The sequence below is a fragment of the Fringilla coelebs genome, assembly GCF_963513975.1.
Source record: "Fringilla coelebs genome assembly, chromosome: 3".
NCBI lineage: Eukaryota > Metazoa > Chordata > Aves > Passeriformes > Fringillidae > Fringilla > Fringilla coelebs.
In genome coordinates, this window is record NC_140030.1 from 74,636,406 (window position 1) to 74,656,695 (window position 20,290).

At 35.9% G+C, this 20,290-nt stretch overlaps 1 protein-coding gene across 15 annotated transcripts in view; it reads right to left on the reverse strand.

The window, feature by feature from the left end:
• Positions 1–20,290, reverse strand: part of AFDN (afadin, adherens junction formation factor) — a 115,213-nt gene that overhangs the window by 49,716 nt on the left and 45,207 nt on the right. For 8 of the 15 annotated variants that reach the window (XM_084203589.1, XM_084203591.1, XM_084203593.1 and 5 more), the window contains exons 9-17: positions 19,891–19,935; positions 15,775–15,869; positions 14,677–14,939; positions 13,091–13,160; positions 10,862–10,977; positions 6,099–6,160; positions 4,999–5,204; positions 1,252–1,272; positions 364–509 (exon numbers count right to left, since the gene is read on the reverse strand). In XM_084203589.1, coding sequence (XP_084059715.1) covers positions 364–509; positions 1,252–1,272; positions 4,999–5,204; positions 6,099–6,160; positions 10,862–10,977; positions 13,091–13,160; positions 14,677–14,939; positions 15,775–15,869; positions 19,891–19,935 — 1,024 coding nt within the window. The remainder of the gene's footprint in view (positions 1–363; positions 510–1,251; positions 1,273–4,998; positions 5,205–6,098; positions 6,161–10,861; positions 10,978–13,090; positions 13,161–14,676; positions 14,940–15,774; positions 15,870–19,890; positions 19,936–20,290) is intronic. The other 7 variants (XM_084203582.1, XM_084203595.1, XM_084203590.1 and 4 more) reach the window with 3 other exon arrangements.

Consider the following 20,290-nt stretch of genomic DNA (forward strand, 5'->3'; position numbering starts at 1 on the left):
TTACATACTAACAGCAAAACTAAACTTTCCTCACAATTTCACATTAAATTAAGAGAAAGCAATCAACACAAACTAAATTTCCCTGAAATGATCATTGGCAGCCTCAACTATCACAAGATCATCTAACAGACAAAACTCGTGCACAACTCAGTGATCAGTATTCACAAAACAGGACATCTGTCTAAAGAAGTAAGTCTAGGCCATTCTTTTAAGTTTTCCTCTCAGGTATTTAATAATACTCAAAGGATATTATTGCAATATCTAAAATTTGGCAGAAATCTGAAATTGTTCTATAAATCGCAGAATGAAAGAAAGAAAGAAAGAAAGAAAATGGTAATTGAAACAGCAGTTTGGTAGCCTTACTTGAATGCCATTTGAACTAAGTGTGCCAAAACATCTTGTGCATCCACAGTAATCCGGCTAAGATCTCTGTCTTGCTTTATGAAATTGAGTAGTTCAGATGCATTTGCCATCCAAAAGGCGAGGGCTCCAGCAATATTCTTCTGTTTCTGTAAGTGGAAAGAAGCAAGAAATAATACAGGGAAGTAATTTTCTGATAAAGCAAGGCAGCTTCAAAAGGCTCCAAAAGATAGACCAGTACCTCTTCCCATTTCACCAAACATCTCTCAGATACCAGATATTTGCAAAATGTTTGTACGTAATACCGCAATTGCTGTAACTACTACGTTCAATTTTAACATGTTCACTGAACACATGAAATGCTAATAAATTGCCAATAGCCACATCAATGAAAGCCACAGTGTAAGCATCAAATTACACAGTGCTAAGAGCTTAGCAGATGCAGTATCTGGTAATCTGTGCACTTTTAAGCGCATATTCAGTACTGCCCACTGCCACACTGATACTGCGCTCACTGGCTTTGATACCACGTGATTCAGTATCAAGTACTGATCTATCTCACCATCTCCCGACCACAAATGCCAGGCCAGGCAACCTCAGATGAAATCCAAAGAATAGGAACCACAAACAACAAAAAAAGAAAATAAAGGGAAGAAAAAGAACTTTGGTCATTTCATATCCACATTGAAGTGCGTTAAGCAGAAATTATGGAATGCCGTAAAAGTTGCAAAGTCAAAAAAGGATTTTAGTACTGCATGTTCCAGTTGCTGAATGAGTGTTATGAACTGTTCAAGTCCAGCTGTTTGAGTATTGTATTTTGATATGGAAGCAGCATGAGAAACTGAGCTAAGCCAACATAGCTAGGATCGGTTCCCAGCAAATATATCCTACCTGATCAACCTGGTCTACCTCCTGGAGAAAAACGGACGAAGGAAATCAAACAGAATAGAAGAAAGAAACTTGTGAACAATCATGAAAGCTTTAGAAATCAAACACTAAATATGAAGGTACAACACATGTTCACAGTTATACACAGATGCATTAATCAGTAGCTACAATGCAACTGAGCTCCTTCTAAAAAAATAATGATTTTAATAGGACCAGCAGCACAACAGCTATGAACTGAAGTGCCTACATGTCACAATTAATTCAAGGAATTAATGCCTTAAACTAGTTGCCATCCCAGACTGGTTATTCCACGCTCAGTGTGCCAGAGAAACCTCGCAGAAATTTTTGCAGGCAATGGGGTAACTAGCCATCCAAAAAACAGATCCTGGGAGCCATTTGCCCACACTGCTGCAATATAGACAATACACAAACACACACAAAGAGGGAACAGAAACCCCCCAACCAAAATGAAAAAAAAAGCAACCAAACAACAACATTCAAAAGCAAACAAAATACACAGAACACCTAGGACAGATTTAATACATGACTTTTCACTTAAAGAACAAAAAGATTGTTTGTAACAACAGAAGTGTCAAATGAAATACCATACTAAGTTTCTTAAATGTTGGTAAATATAAAGCTACAGAGTTAAAAGAATAAAAAGAACCCACCAGATGTTTGTCTGATTATTTAGAACTGAGCTCTTAATTAATTTTTGCTTTCTGTTCAGATCACTCTCCCCCACCTGAAACACAGCGAGCTTAGATGCAAATATTTGAGGTGTTACTATTTTAATTTAAGTTAGAGCTCAAAACACCAAATTGCTGCTTTTTTGTTTCCTCTCCCTTTCCAAGGAAAGGGCTCTTAACTGACTGAAGATGTGTTGGCACAGAACAAAAGGAAATGCTCCTTGTACAAACAAATGTTAAAATTTAAAAAGGATGAAAAATGCCACAGAATGATTTGAGAAAAAAAAATAAGGATACAAAAAAAGGGCTTTTTAATATGAACTAAATTTCTCATCCTGCTTTTTTATTGAAAGCACTGGGCCTTCTCATAGATCTCTCCTATTTTATACTTATCTCATATGAAGTCATCTATAATATTTGGATACAAATACTATATATGAAGTCACAAATTTAATTTATTAGCAAATACTTCTTGAGTAACTTCCCAAAGAGACTTGATAGCTTTCCGATCTGTTAGCAAATACTTCTTGAGTAACTTCCCAAAGAGACTTGATAGCTTTCCGATCTAGGCAGGTAAAATTAAGATCTCAGTCATTAATTTATTCCCACATTATAGCACAGGAGGTTGTGCACCTTCTCACTCCTGTTTTGGGTGCCTCTCTCCACTTGCCAATCATTTGCTTTCTGTCTCTCATACCATCAGATCCCCTTCAGTGCAGGAAGGCTTTACACTTGAGACACACAAAAAAGCTATTGTGATACAACTTATTACATAGTAATTTGATTGTGACAGCCATAAATACAACCACTTATGTTACACCTTAGATGAAGTAATTTGACTTAGCTAAGCTTGTACTGTTTCTACTCCACTAAGAGTGGTCCAAGCTAAAGACATTTTACTGGTCCCTAGAATCAATGTATTTCTTTGCCTTCAGACTATTAACCTTGAAATTCACTAAAGTTTTTCTCTTTTGTTCCAGGTGTATTTTCCCCCCTTTCCTCTGGCTCCTTTCACCATGACATTTGAATGAATCTCATAAATATTTCTATGCAACCTCTGACTCCTTTCAGTTAATTTCTTGCAACTAGGCAACATCTTTCACAAACCGCAAATACTGCTTCCTTGCTGATGTGTTCCATAATATTTAGGCTGGAGATTAATTGCAGCTGAAGTTAAAGGCTGTAGTAATGGCCTTTCACAAAGAGGACAGTCCAGTCAAACAGCTGGGTTTAACAGTTTTGTAATAGTATTAGCAGGATTATAGAAAATACATTTGCTTGCAACCACAAGGCTGCATGTGACTTGGGAAGCCCTTCTCAGTGCAATAAGTGAATATTTTTCACAGGATAATCTACTTTATAGCTTTGATTTGTTCCAAATTAAACTGATGTTTGAGTCCACCCCACTAGTATCTTCTAGCAGCCACCTCATTAGCCATTCAACACTAAGAACAGAAAACTTTATCTCTGCTTTCCCACTGTACCTGCCTCTGTCACTACAAGTCTTTCTAGGTTCATTATAACTGGTACACATTAGCTCTATAAACTGAGTGACTTTGATTCAGACCTGTAACTTCCAGTTTATATTTGAAGCCTACTTCTTGCTGTTTATTTTCCATTCTAGCCGCTGAATTGCTAATGTGCAGGCTGTTGCCAGTTCATGTTCTCCCCTGTAGTCACAGTCTCCTATCTTACACAGATTTATTTTTTTTTAATAAAAGAGCCTGATATTAATTTTTGATACCATTTCTATTTTATCAAATATCCATTGACTGTGACATAAAGATTCAAAGCAACATACTAGTTCTTCAATTCAGAAGCTAACTGCTGTTCAGTCTCTGATCAACTCTGGAATGTACAGAGAAGGCAAATCTCACTTTCTTATTGCAAAGTGTCCTCAATAACAGCATTTCCTTCCAATCTTTCTTGCAAAAGGTAGGAGCTTGTTGTGTAAGATTACACAGGTGTCTAGAGCTAACATTCCCTTGCTGAAAACATCATTAAATCTTTCCAAAACCTGAACAATTTTGGTTTGTTGTGAGTTTCATGACACTCGTGTTGATTACTTTCCTACTCTCCCTTACTCAAGCTGTTGTGTAACACTTGCATTGTAAATTCTCTAAGCAGGACTGACATTTGTTATGCCTGTACAGCACTTAGTGCAGCAGGGTCCTTGCTGCTACTCTGGCAGCACTATTTGCAACGAACACACCTGTTTTAATAAATATAGAAACAGATTTCAATTTTTCTTCTGAGAAAAACCGGCAGACAAAGAAGTTCAATTAATTAATTACTGAGGATACATGAACTAGCACTCCTTTTTGAGAAAATGACCAGTCTGTCTTATCAGCGCAAGGTACACAATGCAAGGTATTGCCTAATATCACAGACAGCCCAGTGGACCTTATCCTGAATTTTTACATAAAACAGAATTCCCCCTGTGATTCTGCAGAAGTCTTGCACATATAGTAGCAAGAGTGTTAGACTACCTATAAAACATTGGAACATTTGAGAACTTGCATTTTTCTTTACAAAGCAGTTGTGCCAGCTTGGTTCAAGATGTCCAGGTTTTATGTCCAGTTTTATGTTCAAGACATCCAATCATTTCCGTGGTTACAAAAGTTGTAAAAGTGACAGGGTCAGAATTTAAAAGTCATGATTCTTTTAATACTTTCATTTCAAGTATCGATCAGTGCAAACAAATGCTACCTGTACAGTATTCTTTAATAAGCCGATCCAACTTGTTTTACAAGGGTTCACAGCCAGAAATATTTGCAAAGATCTTACCTTCTAGAAAGGAGTCACCTCTTGTCAGGGAACATCATCTTCAGAGCAACAGCCACTCCCTAACTTCCCACATAGCTCAGGAGAGAGTTTCTTACCACTGACATTATTCACAGACATAAAAGCAGTGACTGTCCCTCATAAGGGCAGTCAATGCAGGTATTACTGTTTAATCAATTGCTGTTAAGGGTCAGACTAAGAAAGAGGCTAAGAAGTTTTCTTGGTTATCAACAAACTGCAGGTAATTCCCGTGACATATTTTGGCAGAGTAACTCACCTGTATCACTCCTTCCATCATGTTCACCATCTTGTTGACTATTGCAATGACTTTGTGAGTACGCTCAGCAGGAGTGATGTCAGGTCTGTATTGGCTGGACAATACATACCGACATGTCATATACAGCACATATGTTGGTGACAGCTTAAAATGAACTGTCGAGCTATTTGTGTAATTTATAATGGCAGATAAGAAGGCATCTTCAGCTGCAGATAAAGAGGAAAAGAAACAGTATGTCATAAATCCAAAGAGAGAAAGAAAATGAAAGAAAACAATTTCATAATTGAAGCATAAAGGATTTTCTTTGGGAAAAGAAGAGGAAGGGGGAGCAACTTACAGGAATCTAAACTCTAAGTTGTCTATTATGTACCTCAGTTAGTTAGACACACTAACAAAACACTTCCATATAAAGCCAGAAAATCTGATCTTTGGGAAATATTTCTGTACTATTTCCTATCTACTGAAAATTTGCATCTTCAAGGGAACAGGGAAATGAAAGATTTCTCTTGCAAATTGTACTCCAACAAAGCTCTCATACTAATAAAAATCAGTCTTTGCTTGCTCACTAATCTGTTTAGTTTCAAATATTTCAAGTATGGGCCATCTCTAGTATGGTACCAGATCTGGGCCATCTCTATTTTGCTACCAGATCTGAGGCCTTAAAAACCTGGGGACCAAGATAATAAAAACTGAACTCTAAAACACAATTTAAACCTAACCAGATTTTATAGAAAATGGATTTTGACCAAGGTGAAATCTATTACACAAGGCAATACAGAGAACTATATAGAAGACAATGAATCCAAGGTACTCTTGAGGAAATGGGATTAAATTTTTTTTCACATTTAATCTGAAAATCTGAAGATAAGGAGTTGAAATGCAATCAGAATTAAGATACACATCAGCATGCCTCAATAGCTGAAGTATCTACTCACCCTCCCAATAAAACAAGTTATACTACTAGACTGTCTAGCATCTGCATAGTCATAGTTTCTTTCAATGTTTACTTAAATCACCCTTAAATTTTCAAGCTGACTGAAATACTACAGTATAGAAGAATGTATTAACAGGTTAGTATTGCAACTTCACAATTTACTCACAGCTTTCCCTGAATTCAATACTGGCAGGCAGTATCAGTTCTGGTCCATGGGTATCCTGAGATCTAAAGAAAGATGAGAAAAATTGAAACAAATAATCCACATGGGTGATATTAATTGCTTTAAAATTACATATTTCTCCCAATACACGAGTTCCAAATATTGACACAACAACCTTTCACAGAAGGACACTTTTTTTACCTTTCCTCCACAATCATTCAAGCTGCATTTGCCAGCAACACAACAGATAAAAATACAGACTTGAACTGTGCAATCTGTGATATTAATGAGCACCCTCTTGTGTGCTGCACAGCAGACTGATAGGATCAGTTTGCCATCTGCCATTTACAGGATTCAAATAACAAATTATTCACGGACACATGAAAGAAATTGAATGAAGCTTTGCCTGAAACATCAGCTTGGTTACAACAAATGTACTTTGCTGCCTTTCATGCCTTCAAAATTTATGAAGACTTAGTCAACCTATTTGACCTTTTTTCTGGTAAAAAGGGAAAGGAGGTCAAACCCAGTCCCTACCTAGCTGTTGCTACATTACATCAAGAAACAGCTATTAGCCCCAGAACTGTCCTCACTGAAACTGACTGCAGAGCTATTTCTTACCAGAACCCAGAGTAGAGAACTGAACAGAGATTTGACTTTTCTGGTGCCTGCAAAAGGTTAAGTGTATATTTCACAGAATCACAGAATATCCCGAATCAGAATCATTGAGTCCAACTCCTGGCCCTGCACACAACACCCCAAGAGCCACAACATGTGCATGAGAGCATTGTCCAAATGCTTTTGAACTCTGTCAGGCTGGTGTTATGACCACTGCCCTGGGGAGCTGTTCCAGCCCCCAACCACCTTCTGAGTGAAAAACCTTTTCCCAATGTAATAAATCATTACTGCCTTAAGCAAAGTCATTACCTGAGCTGTTCTCTGTGGCTGGGCACCTATTTTTAGGAAATGAGTAAAGCTTAACATCTTCTGCATGCAATAACCATTTTAACCACACGTAACACAACAGGCAGCTTTCTACTTTCCCCAACAACTTTGATAAAGAAAGGAATGTAAGATATTAATGCTGTTCTCCTGAAAATCATTAGTTATGACAAAAGGCAGAGATAACTGAATAAAGGCTTTCAGTGTCATACCTCCTGTAGTAAAAATCCACAATATAAGTTTGATGGCTGATGTCAAAAGATCTAAACTAAATTTTAGCATACTTAATCCAAAAATCCGGGGCAACTTTGGGTTTTGGTAAGGGTTTGTTTGGTTCCTTGCTTTTTTACAAACTTGCAAAACCTTAAACCAGCAGAGAACTCAGGTTATGTCACCTAGATAATGCATTATTAGAAGAAGTGTTCACCAAATCAAATTTCTGTGTGAGTTGAAAGTTAAGGAATGGCAGGCACAGCATGGCAGTATGTACACAGATTTCTGCCATTTCAGTTATATTTCAAACATGACAGCACACTGTCTTTATGAAAAGCACCCAGCTGGTCTCTAAATTGTAGTATTTTCTTTTTATTGCTATAAATTTAAAATGAACTAATTTGTCACTACTTCCACACTATCAAAAGTACTTCTCCATTGAGAACTTAATGACTTCCATAGAAAAATTACTAATACACAGTATTATAAAATGGAAATATAGTGACAACTCCAGAAAAATTTTTCATCTTTCATTATTGGAATGGTAGTAAGAAATAGAAACAGTTTAACAAATTGGCTAATAAACCAGTGACAGATTTCAGCTGATGATTTATTTTATTTTCCTTAGAACAAAATGATATTGATCAGTTTCAGAACAAACAGAGGAACCGGATTCCCAGCCAATGAGAGACACTGTGTCATGAATGATGAGACCTGATAATAATGCAAGATTGCTCACAGACTTCTGGAAACTGGCCATAAGAGCCAAATTAATACAAAGTATTACTTAAAATTTAATTCTATCTGTAAATTAGGTGTCTAGGAACTGATGCAGTAATCAATTATTTAACTACCCTAATAGGAATTCCCTTCAACAAATCCTGGAGCCATAGGATGGTCTGGGCTGGAGGGGCCCTTGAAGATCATCTAGTTCCAACCCCTGTACCATCTTCCTCCTTGCCCTAAAACCACACTAAAGAAATACTCTCTAATTAAGCTTTGCATATTAGAAATCTAAGTTGAAATAATTCTCTGTGCTTCTGATATAACATTTTAATGGATATATTTTAAGTGTGTATTGTCTTTATGCTATTGCTCCTATAGATAAAGCCTCTCTGTGGTGATGAAATTCTTCGAGCTAAACCAGTCTGAAAGTCTAGCTAGGTTTAGAAGGCCCATAAATATTGACTAGGGGTTGCCTCCTTTCTTAGTATAGTGCCAGGTAATATTACACTTTATTATCGCATTAAAAGCAATAATGCATTCTCCTGATATTTCTGTATTCTCCTAGATTGCCTCTGATAGAGTACAGAAAAAAATGAAACACCCTTGTGTGATTGTTTCTGTCACATACTACGCATAAATTTTTAAGGCACGTTAAAGCAAGGAATCAGGTAAGCATCTTCATTCAGTTAGCACCACTTATATCATCACACTCTTTTCCAACCAAACACATCCTAAAGAACTCCTGAAAGGTATCCAAGGCAAAAAATTCTCTTTGCTCATTTTTATATGTTTGCTCATGTTAATTGTAGTCAGTTATCTAACGAGCATGTACGACCACAATCCTTAACTGAATAGTCATTATGTTTGATTTCCAAGAATCACATTACAATCAGAACAAGCATATCCAGTAAGTAAACTGGAGTTATGCTCTCAGATGTCAGGTTTTTTTCTTTCTAGAAATGCAAAAAACATGGCAGCAAAGTTCTAATTTTTGGTCTTTAATCTATTCAGTGAGTTACTGAAGGAAAGTCTTATTTGTTTTATTATACACCTTTACAGAGCAGTGATGAACACACAGAGTACCCACAAGAACATTTAGTGTGAACTGAAAGTTGTAGAAGAACCTGAAACTTGACAGTGAAGAATTTTTGGTCTTTTAAACTAATAAAGCAGTTCACTATTACTGTCCTTGGAGTTCACAAAATGAGGCCAGAGTATCCCAGAGGAAACCTAACTAAAGGTCCACTAAGACATCCACTAAGGGGAATTCCATGTATTCAGGCAATTCATTGTTCAATTTGTCAAGTCCTAATCCGACATCCTGACTTTGCTAATTTGTTATTCTCATGAACACAGTGAATGTATCTGAGAAAGAGCACCTGACAGAAGGGCTGTATTTTGATGAGTAAGACTCTTTACACAACATATACTACAGACATTTAAGATATATACAGAAATAAAATGTCAGTATCAGGGCTGATGAAGATCTCTGAAGTTGTAGTTGTCACAAATTTAAGTGTGATCTAGATGCCTCTAAAAATACTTTCTGCACACAGGAACCATGGTGAAAAATCCTTTGTAAAACTAGCAAAGAGTACTCTCTTTAGAAGGAATTTAAGATGTTAAAAAAACCCCACCAAAAGGAAACCAAGATACAGCTCACAGATGGTTCTGTGTTTTTGAAATACAGAACTACAGCACAAGATAATCCTCTTCATAGAAATTTAATAAATTTCATATATATACAGAAGCACAGTTCAAGAGATATTAAAGAACAGAAGCCTCAAGAACTTCTGACACGCTATAAAAAGTTCAGAAAGAAGTTTCTTTTCATCTTTTATGAGGAAAATTACAATTAAAATACTAGTAATCCAAGAAGGAGCTAAATCTTTACAACTTAATAAAATTCTAGAAAGGAATCTGAAGATGGTCAGGCACTCTTAACAAGGGAGTGTAGAGTAGAACTGAGTTATATTCTAGACTTCACTGAAGGTATTTAAAAGATGCCCCTGCTATAGAATGTTTGAACATTCAAGTTCAAGTGGAAGCATCATTTTCTGCACTTTTTGGGTATTTTTTCCTGCAACTCACATCTCTGAATTCTCTTTTCTGTCTAGTGAATAATATATCAATTTAAAGATACAAAAAGCTTTATACTGCAAGCTTTACAACTTGGATCATTGCACATTTTAACCCTGCAGCACATTTACCTTACCTTTCATCCATTTATCACAGCTGTTCATCTAAATTTAAAAGCTGATTTATGTAGACAGCAATACAATCTTGTATTTTTTGAAAGATTTGAAAAAACTTCTATTCACATTCTCACTGATTTGCTGAGGTGTGATAGGAGACTCTAGAATCTGATCCAACTTCCCTGCTCAAAACAGGGTCAACAAGAGCAAGTTGCTCATTACCCTGTCCAGACATGTTTTAAGTATCTTTAAGTATCTTCAAGGACAGACTCCACACCTGCTGACAACAGCACAGTAGACATAGCAATGACCTGGTTATTTCACTCTCCGGAGTAAATCACATCATCTTGCCACTGACAAATGAAAATTTTATGTAATTGTACTTTTCATTTCATATGACATGCCTAACTACAAATCAACAATGATGTGACATGACTATCAGCCTAACTTTACAGAACATAGAACCACAAATAACAGAATATTGAAGCAAAGGATTACTTTTTTTGGGTTTTTTAAAGTATTGTGAAGTTTTTTGCTTTGGTTGGTAATCTTGGGGCTTATCTGGAGAGAGATCTCATTCTCCATATGGAAAACCAGATCATTTAAAATACTTTAACACAGTACTTGATCTACTGGAAAAACAAATCAATTTTTTCGATTCTGAGAAGCAATGGATCCCATGTTTCCTACCTGCTGTCCTGTCGGCGGTAATCCTGCTGGTCTATTCTAATCATCGGCTTCACCATTCCTCGCTCGGCTGTGCTGGATGCGGATGATGTCCTGTCACCGTCCAGCCTGCTCGTGCTCTAATTCAAAACAGCAGGACAGGTGCTTAGCATGCAAGCACTGCATGAGCCACTATTTGTGCCTAGCAGCACTAAAATGAAGCTGAGTTCTGAGGCTTGAAAAGAGATGGGGAAACAGAAGAAGGAAGTATGGCACAGAGAGCGACAGCTCAGCGGGTGTTTTCACCACAGTGAAGCACTGAAGAGCCTGCTTCCAATTCAACAGACAACAGCCAGCTAGGAGCAGCTCTTTGTTAATGCACTGCTAGAATTTATAATGTAGCTTGCAAACATCTTCAATCAAAAGTTGCACAGCTACAATACAAAGTAGGAATGAGTTGGGAAACAAAACTTCAGGTAAGAGACAAAATTAAATGTATTTACAAATTTAAAACTGGTCATGCTCCCCCACTCTGCTTCTGCAATAGTTCCAAGTGTTTGCACTACTGATCTGCAACATAATTTATCCTGATCTTAAGGAAAGTCTGATCTGGCAGGCAGTACATTTCCAAGACAAGCAGGGGCAGTTCCAACTGTTATGTTTTTATATAACATTTGATTTGTTTTCTTTTGGTGTCTCAGGCTCCTTAATAGGAAGCTTTTAATTTATGATTTCTAATTCAATCAAACCCTATCAGGAATGGGACAAATACACTGCTTTAAGCAGCAAAATAAATAGCAAAATTTTTCAGCATAAAGAGTAAAAAACAAGACATCAGTAAAACAGAATATGTTTCAATATGTCATAAGAAATTTCTAGGACTAAATAATTTGCTTCAACATAGGAAAACCTGCTAACAAGTGCATCTCAAAGCAAGAGTTTGAACTAAATCACTTTTCACCACCACATCTTAGAGAACTTTCATTAAACTTACTGTTACCCCTTTTCCAAACAGAAAAGCAAACTTAGAAGAGAGTAAATGTTAGAAAATGAGTGATTCATCAGCGCTTTAACAAGATGATGTACACAGTTTCAAACAGCACAACTGAAAAATAAACTGAATTTTCCCATTAATCCTTAAGTTCACTAGAAGTATTTTTCTAATGACTGTGAATAGGATATGAAACAAGCTATATAATAAAGCCAGAAACTCTTATTCTGAGAAATTTTATGAGATTTTATCAGTTTACAAAGTTTCTCTTCTTCCTTTTAAAATACCACTAAAATTCCTATCAGAAGTAGGCGAAGAACACACATAAGATAAAAACACTACCTGATGGTACAAAGAAAGTAGAGAAACTAAATCAAAAGACTGTGGTAAGAAAACAAGACTAAAAATACATTCAAAAGCTATCAGAGTTATTAATACCTACGCTACAGCATTAATGTCACTAAATAGTTACAACTATTTCAGTTGTGTAATAACAGAAATAAAACATAAAAGGGATTGCAGTTCTGGGAAGATTAGTCCATTTCATACTGCTGAAATAATTCATTCTCTCATTTCATCTGAGGCATGTGATCATAGCAAGTAAGGCATTAACCATTGTGTCATTTACTCTTTGTTTGCTCTTGGAAAATGCAATTCTGACACAAAATCTATTAACGGAAAGTGCAGAAAGAAAGCATGAAAAGATTATCACCTCATAAAATGTTTATAATTATGACTACAGAGACAGTTTGTTTAGTCAATGTGTGCACAGGAGCTCTATTGAAGTCTAAAGTCGCATCCATTAAATTTTAAAAGCCTAGTTAAATTAAAATTCAACACCCTTTCACATTTTATATAAAACATTTATTTATCCCATCACAAATGACAACAGCCATATGCTATACACAGAAGGTAACAATGTACCAGTTCTAACAAGAATCTCTACCTGCACGTAATCAGCTTTCCATAAGTCAATTTAAGGAGAAACTACTTAAGGTTTGGAGAGTTTCCCTTTCGTGTTACTATCCTTGACATGAGATGCATCCCCAATGCCAATACAAATATAAACAAATGGGTTTCAGGAAAAAAAAAAAAATCAAATCTAAAATAACAATGCATATAATATCTGAGCCCATCCACAAGGAAAAACAGCTGGGGAGACTGATGAATTGGCCACACTTCCCTAAATACTACTGCTGTTGTAATTTTGATTTAACTTACATACGCTGTTATTTATTGCCAACTTAGTCATAATACAATACCTTGCTTGCTGGTAATGCTGTTCCACTGTGAATATCTCCCTCCAGATCAAATGTGGTTTCCTGGACAGCTCTATAAGCAAAATAACATTTCCAGTATGTTTTAGAGATTGTACTGTTTAACATTTAATAAACAAGGAACAGAGTAACTAAAATTAGTAAATTAAAATTCCAGAGTTATCCTATGAGTCCAGTTAATATTAACTTTTTAAAATACTCTATTACTTCTTCAAATCAATAAAACCTAAAAATATTTGTATAGACAATTTCATTTGCAAAACCAGATTCATATGTAATTTCTTCCCAGTCAAGTGAGAAAATATAAGTACACATAAACATAATACACATAAAACATATTCATGGCATTGCAGTCACTACAATAGACTAGCTACAATTTTTTACTCAGGTCTTTAGTATTAAATGTACAATATAATGTAAATAACTCATAAATCATAGTAATGCATATTACTATCTCCTTATTCTAAAGATTAAAAAAATACTTGATTGTTCAAGCTGCAACAGCCCTTTGCCATAGATTTTATTGTCCAGATAAAGCTTTGCAGTAATACAGTACTTTCCAGTTGACTGTAAATCTGCAAGAGCACTTATTTATTTATCTACAGGCTAAATGCAGGATGAACTCAAGATTTAAGCAAGAATATTACATGACAGCCACATGGCTGGAGGTCTTCCTGCAGACATGGCCTACAAAAAACACAGTGTCTTTCCATAAGAAAATACAGTGGAGAAAAAATAAAAGTGCTTAAAGCATACATCTATATTAATTCAGCAGATAAGCTCCTTTTCCTAGGTATCTTTCATTCATCTCCAAGCCAATTTGTTACTTTTCTGAATAACATTATACAATAGTGTATATATTAACAATAGCAGCCTCCCTTGGACCCAGAGAAGGTGGAATATAGGATGTTGGGATTTTTTCCCCTGCTATACAAACTGATTTTAAGATTGTTTTTCTGAGTATGTCTATAGCCATTGAAGAAAACACCTGAACCCCTATGAGCCACAATATCTATGATCAGTATTTTTATTATGCACCTATCAAAAATATGAATGTGAAACAACAGGGTAGACTTCTGGACTGTCAGTCCTTGCAACACAGAAACCAGTGGGTAAGTAATCACACTACAAAAAGTGGTTGTTATATTGAGACATAAAATTCCCTATCTTAAGAGTCTCATTTCATGATTATTTCATTTTGAAATCATTTTAGTGTAATTTTGAGTTATTATCTAAGAAAAAAACAAAAACCAGACTATTTGAAAACATTCAACAATTTCTTGACTTTTCCTGGAGCTAGGATGAACTATGAAATACATGAAAATAAAGCATTATAGTGTTTTCCACACAGAAGTGAGCAAGAGGAAAACTTGTTAGAATACTTCATAATGACAAAGACACTTGCTAATCCTACATAAAATCACAAGGTGGAGCTCAAGTATTAAAATTATATACTTAACGCTTGAATGAGTTCACACACTAGTCCCTGGTCATTTATAATGCTTTCATTATGTATTTTTTCCCAAGGCTTCCCTTCTAACCTCAGAAGGATGAAAATAAATTTTCCTCACCCAGTTTTGTGTCTTGGACCTTTGACCATAAGACTTGCATCAGTGGATCTTTTGGAAATAATATGGTCCTGAGTAGGATCCACAAATTTAAATACATGAGAAGACCCAAACTGAACCTTCATTCCACTTTGCAGCATGGTGGTTTCTGAAATACGTTGACCTTCCACATAGGTTTCAGCATCAATGCTTCTCGGGGTTACAGTAACAACTCCGTCCATATTAGTGAGGTCACAGTGATGAGGCTGAATTCCTGGACCAAATAACTGGGAATAAAATTAATTAACACAGAATAAATTAAATTATACTGCAGCATAAATAGAAAAACAAAGACTAAGATGCAGCTTCCCCTATTTACAGACTGATTATTTAACTTTGATTATGAAGTTACAGAGATGAGTGGTACTAAAATCAATGAGTTTCACTTCATTTTTCAATGCAACAAGAATAGTAAAACATATTTAACTAACATGTGCAGCAGACATCCCTCAATGAAATTTTTTTCACTGTTTTGGTCATATACTGTTTTCTTCTGCTTGCTGCTTTATATGAAATCACACAACGCAAATAATTATAAATCAACTAAATGCACTGACATGGACCCAGGCTACTGTAAGAGACTCTCTGGCATGAACTTCATACAAATAAGCTTGTTTTATAGTCTTAAAAAAATCTCACCTCATGCACTGACATGGACCCAGGCTACTGTAAGAGACTCTTGAACTTCATACAATAAGCTTGTTTTATAGTCTTAAAAAATCCTACCTCAATGGGATTAAGACTAGGATGTGAAAGCCATTAAGCAGTTACAATAACACTGATATGCACTATTGATCCAGTTATGAAAAAGAAAACCTCACTTCAAATAGTAAGTACCTTAAACAATAAAAATTGACTTAAAATAATGAAACCCTCATCTTAATTCAAGAGCGGAAGTAAATTAAAACAAATAATTATGACCATTAATACAAAATACCAGCAATATTTTACCCTTCAAACTTTGAAGCGTATTTACAGCATATTTTATTAAGATTCCACAATGACACATAGAACACCAGAGATCAGATCAGTACTGTAATATGAACCTGCTTTTTTCCATACCTGAATGGAATTGTCATCAAATTTTTCAGTTCCAACTTCAGTGACACTTAATTGTAGACGATAGAGCTTTGGCTTATCTCTGGAGTCAGAACCATCTGTAGAGTAAGTGACAAATATTAATTTGTAAGTTAATAAAGTTCAAATATTCACACAGTATTTCTACATTTACTGCAACTTAGTTCAGAATAGCAATATTTACAAAAAAAAGAAAACCTGAGTGACATTCTTTCAAGACTGTAGGGAACTTGGTTGTTCCTCATACTGTAAGAAACCTGGAAGTAGAGGAAGCCTACTTGGAGCAGCTGTTTACTACAAATGCAAAGAATAAAGTAATGAAGAGCTACTATTCTGAACACACCATGAAAAACCTTTTCTATTTCCTTAATACTTTAAGCAATAGAACAGTTTTTTTGTACTTATATGGGTATACCAGTATGGGTTTAGAAGATAACAAAAATAAAATCCCACATTAGTAGCATCTACTGATCTTACTAAAGTACACGTTATCAGCAATATCTGCTGTCAAGCGATCCACATACCAATCTGTTTCTAATTTATCAGATACTGAACTAGAGCAATATTAACAGACAAACCTACAAAATGTTTACCTATGACATTTAGTCTTAATATACAGGACTTTAGCACTTCTGGCATTATCTTTATAGTCCCATTGACTTATATTTTCATCTCACAGAAAATTAGGTAAAAAAATAAAGTCCAGCTTCCTACTCCCCTCAGAGAAATGATGGACATACAAAGTGTGTACAATTTGGCTGGTGCCTTTACAGGCTAACACAAATGGGTTTTGTCATACATATATATCCTCCCCACTTCCCAGAAAATCCTACAACTTTAAATATGAGCAGAAACTGAAATAATACTGTCATTTCTAACTTCTCTCCAATCTCTTCTCCAAAGTAAAGTAAAAGGCTGCAAGACAAAGAATGTCCTACCTGTGGAAATGAACAATGATTTTAAGTCATCTCCAAAAAAGCATTAGAGAATATTATTAAAGCCATGGCACATACAATGATACTGTTTGCAGTATGCTACCAGTTATCTCCAAATTTTTATGTGAAAGTCAATATAAACAGAAGTTCTATAAATCCAGTTGTAAACTCCCAGAACACCTTGTATTAAAACCACAGCACTAGAGAGAAATGCAATTTTTTCCTCCAGAAAAAAGGGGAAAATATTATGGAGGTATTCAGAGTTATTTGGGTTATTTGTTGTATTCCATCAGTATTAAAAGCCAAATTCTACAGTAAAGGGTATCTTAATCTTGAAGATAATTACAACAACTCCTAAGAATGATGAAAGGCCTTTTTGTTCTAGGGAAGGGACGCAGGAGGGAAGGGTGGTTGTGTTATACTACAGTGTAAAGTGTACTTCCTCTTTTCCAACAGCTGGAACCTCACCTAAATGGTATTTGGAATGCATCCCTTATAACTCACTGCAGCAGGATAGATAGTCTGCTACACCTATGGTGAAGGTCCTACTCCCTACTCCCCAGGCCACGGGAGTCCACAAAGGCTGATCTTAGAAAATTATGCACTACAAATAGATTTCATCACTTGATTTATGCACTTAAGAGTCACCATTCACACTTTAAATAGTAATGTTATAAAAAAAGCCTGCAGTGAGCAAAAGTGAATAAACACTGTAAGGACATCAGGTCAGTGGTTTGTAACACAAACACGTATTTTTTTAAACAATAAAAAAAAAAACAAGACAGGCCGCCCTTCATGGATATATATTGTAAATGTGTTACTTCACCACTAAAAGGTGAATCCTACACCACTTTGAAAATTATAACTTCAATTGATTTCACTAGTCCAATGCTTGAAACAATGCTGAGAAATAGTACTGACTTAGCACAGACCAAAACAAATGATGAAGATCAGCTCATAGAAAATAAGTAAGCCCACAGTTGAACAAAAATGGTCACACAATGGACTTTACCTACTGAGATAAAATTAGTTTAAGTCTACATTTTTAAAGCATATTTCCTCTACAAGTTCATTACTACTAAGGGTTTAAACACTAATAAGCTTAGGAGACGGTTGGACAGATCTGAAACACCATGTTGAATTCAGGAGATAATTCTACTATTAAATTTCAGACAAGATATGCACTTACAGCAGAAAGAGAAAATAGTAAACTTTTTTTTATTCTAACAGACAACAAACTGTGCAAAAGTGTTACACATACTACAGTTCTGTTCTCAGAAATAAGCTTGGCCAGGAAAGCACCCTGGCCGAGGCTTTTCACTTCTCCAACTTTCTGCAATTCTTCTGTTGAAGTTGTTATACCTCTATGTCCTCCACATCTCCCACTGCTATTTGTTCTACAGCTCCAAGTTGCTCTTTTTTTGTGACGAAGCAAGGAAAAAAGCCTTATGGGGTTGCCTTTTCATTTTTATTTATGGTTTGTAATTTTAATTTCAGGCTTACAGGATCTGAAGCTCACATCTGAAAATACGGGGGTTTGCAGTTTTTCTCAGCCTTTAAATATTATGATTGTACAACTGAAGTTATTAACATTCCTGAACTCATCAAAAGCCATATTCACAAATAATACAGACAGAATCAGCTATTCAATGTGCTGCTGAATGTCACTTCAGCCTACCCAGTCTATTTCTGTCAGATTCATCTCAGTTTACTGGTTCATTCACATGACTTGGATACAGAGACAACTGCTGACTGCCATATGTACAGCCACAAGCTACTGAAGTGCATCCTCTACCATACAGGATCTAATCTTCTGTCAATGAAACAGTCGTACAAACAGCAATATCAGCAGCTGTGGAGAAGTGGAAAAACTGGACATACTTCACTAGCAAACTAAATGAATTTGTGCAATTGCACAGGGCATGAAAGCAAGTCTGCTAGGTTCTTCTGCAAAAATATAAACAGCCTCTGTTTTGACAGAAGGACATTTCTACTGGAGTTATTTCTATAATAAATACAAGTATCCTAAAGTGCTCTTTTTCAAAGACACAGTCTGACTCTAGAGTATAAAGACCTCTTTTTCACACACTGAGATAAAAAATTAAAAAGTATCTATTTCTCTTTTTTTTCAGCGACATGCAATCAAATTTCAGTCTTCCTAGTTAATGGTCAAGTGTTCCTGCAGAGCCCATCCATGATTTTCAGCTCAGCACACTCTATGAAACCTTTCCGCTCTCTGGAATAACAATGTTAACAAAATGGAAGTCTGAATTCAATTCACATAATTGAGCACTGGACACAAGTTTGAATACAGTTCTTTAAACCCCAGTATTGCACTCCACAACCATAAAGGAAAGGGTGAGCTGCACTGACAACCACATGTAGTTCTACAGCAGTCTAGAAAATCAAGTGAGGAAACAGGGGAAAAAAGTAATAAAATAAAAAAATATTTTGGCAGACATTTTACAATGAAAAGAGAATGGCTTTGTGCTCTTGTCTATTCGGTCAAATCAGAACACATCTGCATATTACTGTAAAATCTAAGGAGAGTTGAAGATCCATAACAATTTGTACATTAGGCTACCAATTTTGAACACTACAAGTTTTTACTGTCTGAAGTGCTAAATCTTTGACATACACCACTAATATTAGACAAACCAGGCAGCAGAAATACCAAAGGATGCTATGGAACACCATGGCGTAGAAAGCGAAGTAATTTTCCCAGGGGTCCAAACACTATTTCCCATAAAAATCATCACAGACTTCATCCACTGCATCAACACAGTCAAATACTGAAACGGACAGCTAAGTTCCATGCCATTTACCAATAACCATTTTAACTATGAATTCTGCAAGCAGATGCCTGAAAGAACTTTTAGTTCTATTACAACATTGCTCATAAAACAGCCTCTGAAATTTAGCTGTTAACTGTTAGCTGGAAGGTTGAACTCTTTGGATAACAGCATATTCATGATCTACTTGATGTTCGTACGCCAACCAAATAATTAAATGGCAACTAGCAAAACATAACTACATCACAGAAGCCACCCCTGGGAAAAAAACTCTTAAGTAAGATAATCCTTCATTTGTCATAAAGAAACACAAGATTTACAGTCAGAGAAGTTTTTAGTGACTAATGAGAGAACAGTTTCAAATACAGCGTTACCTTCGTAAGTGTGATAGTTGTAGTAGGCAAAGTGATTCCTTCTCCCTGGGGTTAGAAACACATGCAGAGGACCCAGGTGAAGGCAGCACCAGCAGGACAGATACCATGCAGAACATGCGGAGGAGGGCAAGAAAAGAAAAGACAGGAAAGGGTGAAACTGTAGCCAGACAACACCTATTCAATTAATAAGGATGAAGTTCATGAAACTCTTTCAATTTTAGCAACTGTGTAGAATATAAAGACACCAGTACTACAAAGCTACTGAATGAAACAATTCTTATTATTTAGAGAAGTGATAAGCTGTTAGAAGAAGAACAGGAACAACAGGTCAGTCCCAAGGCAATGCGTGAAGCTCAGCACATAGCACTGAAACCTGCAGCACTTCGGACTGGATTTACTC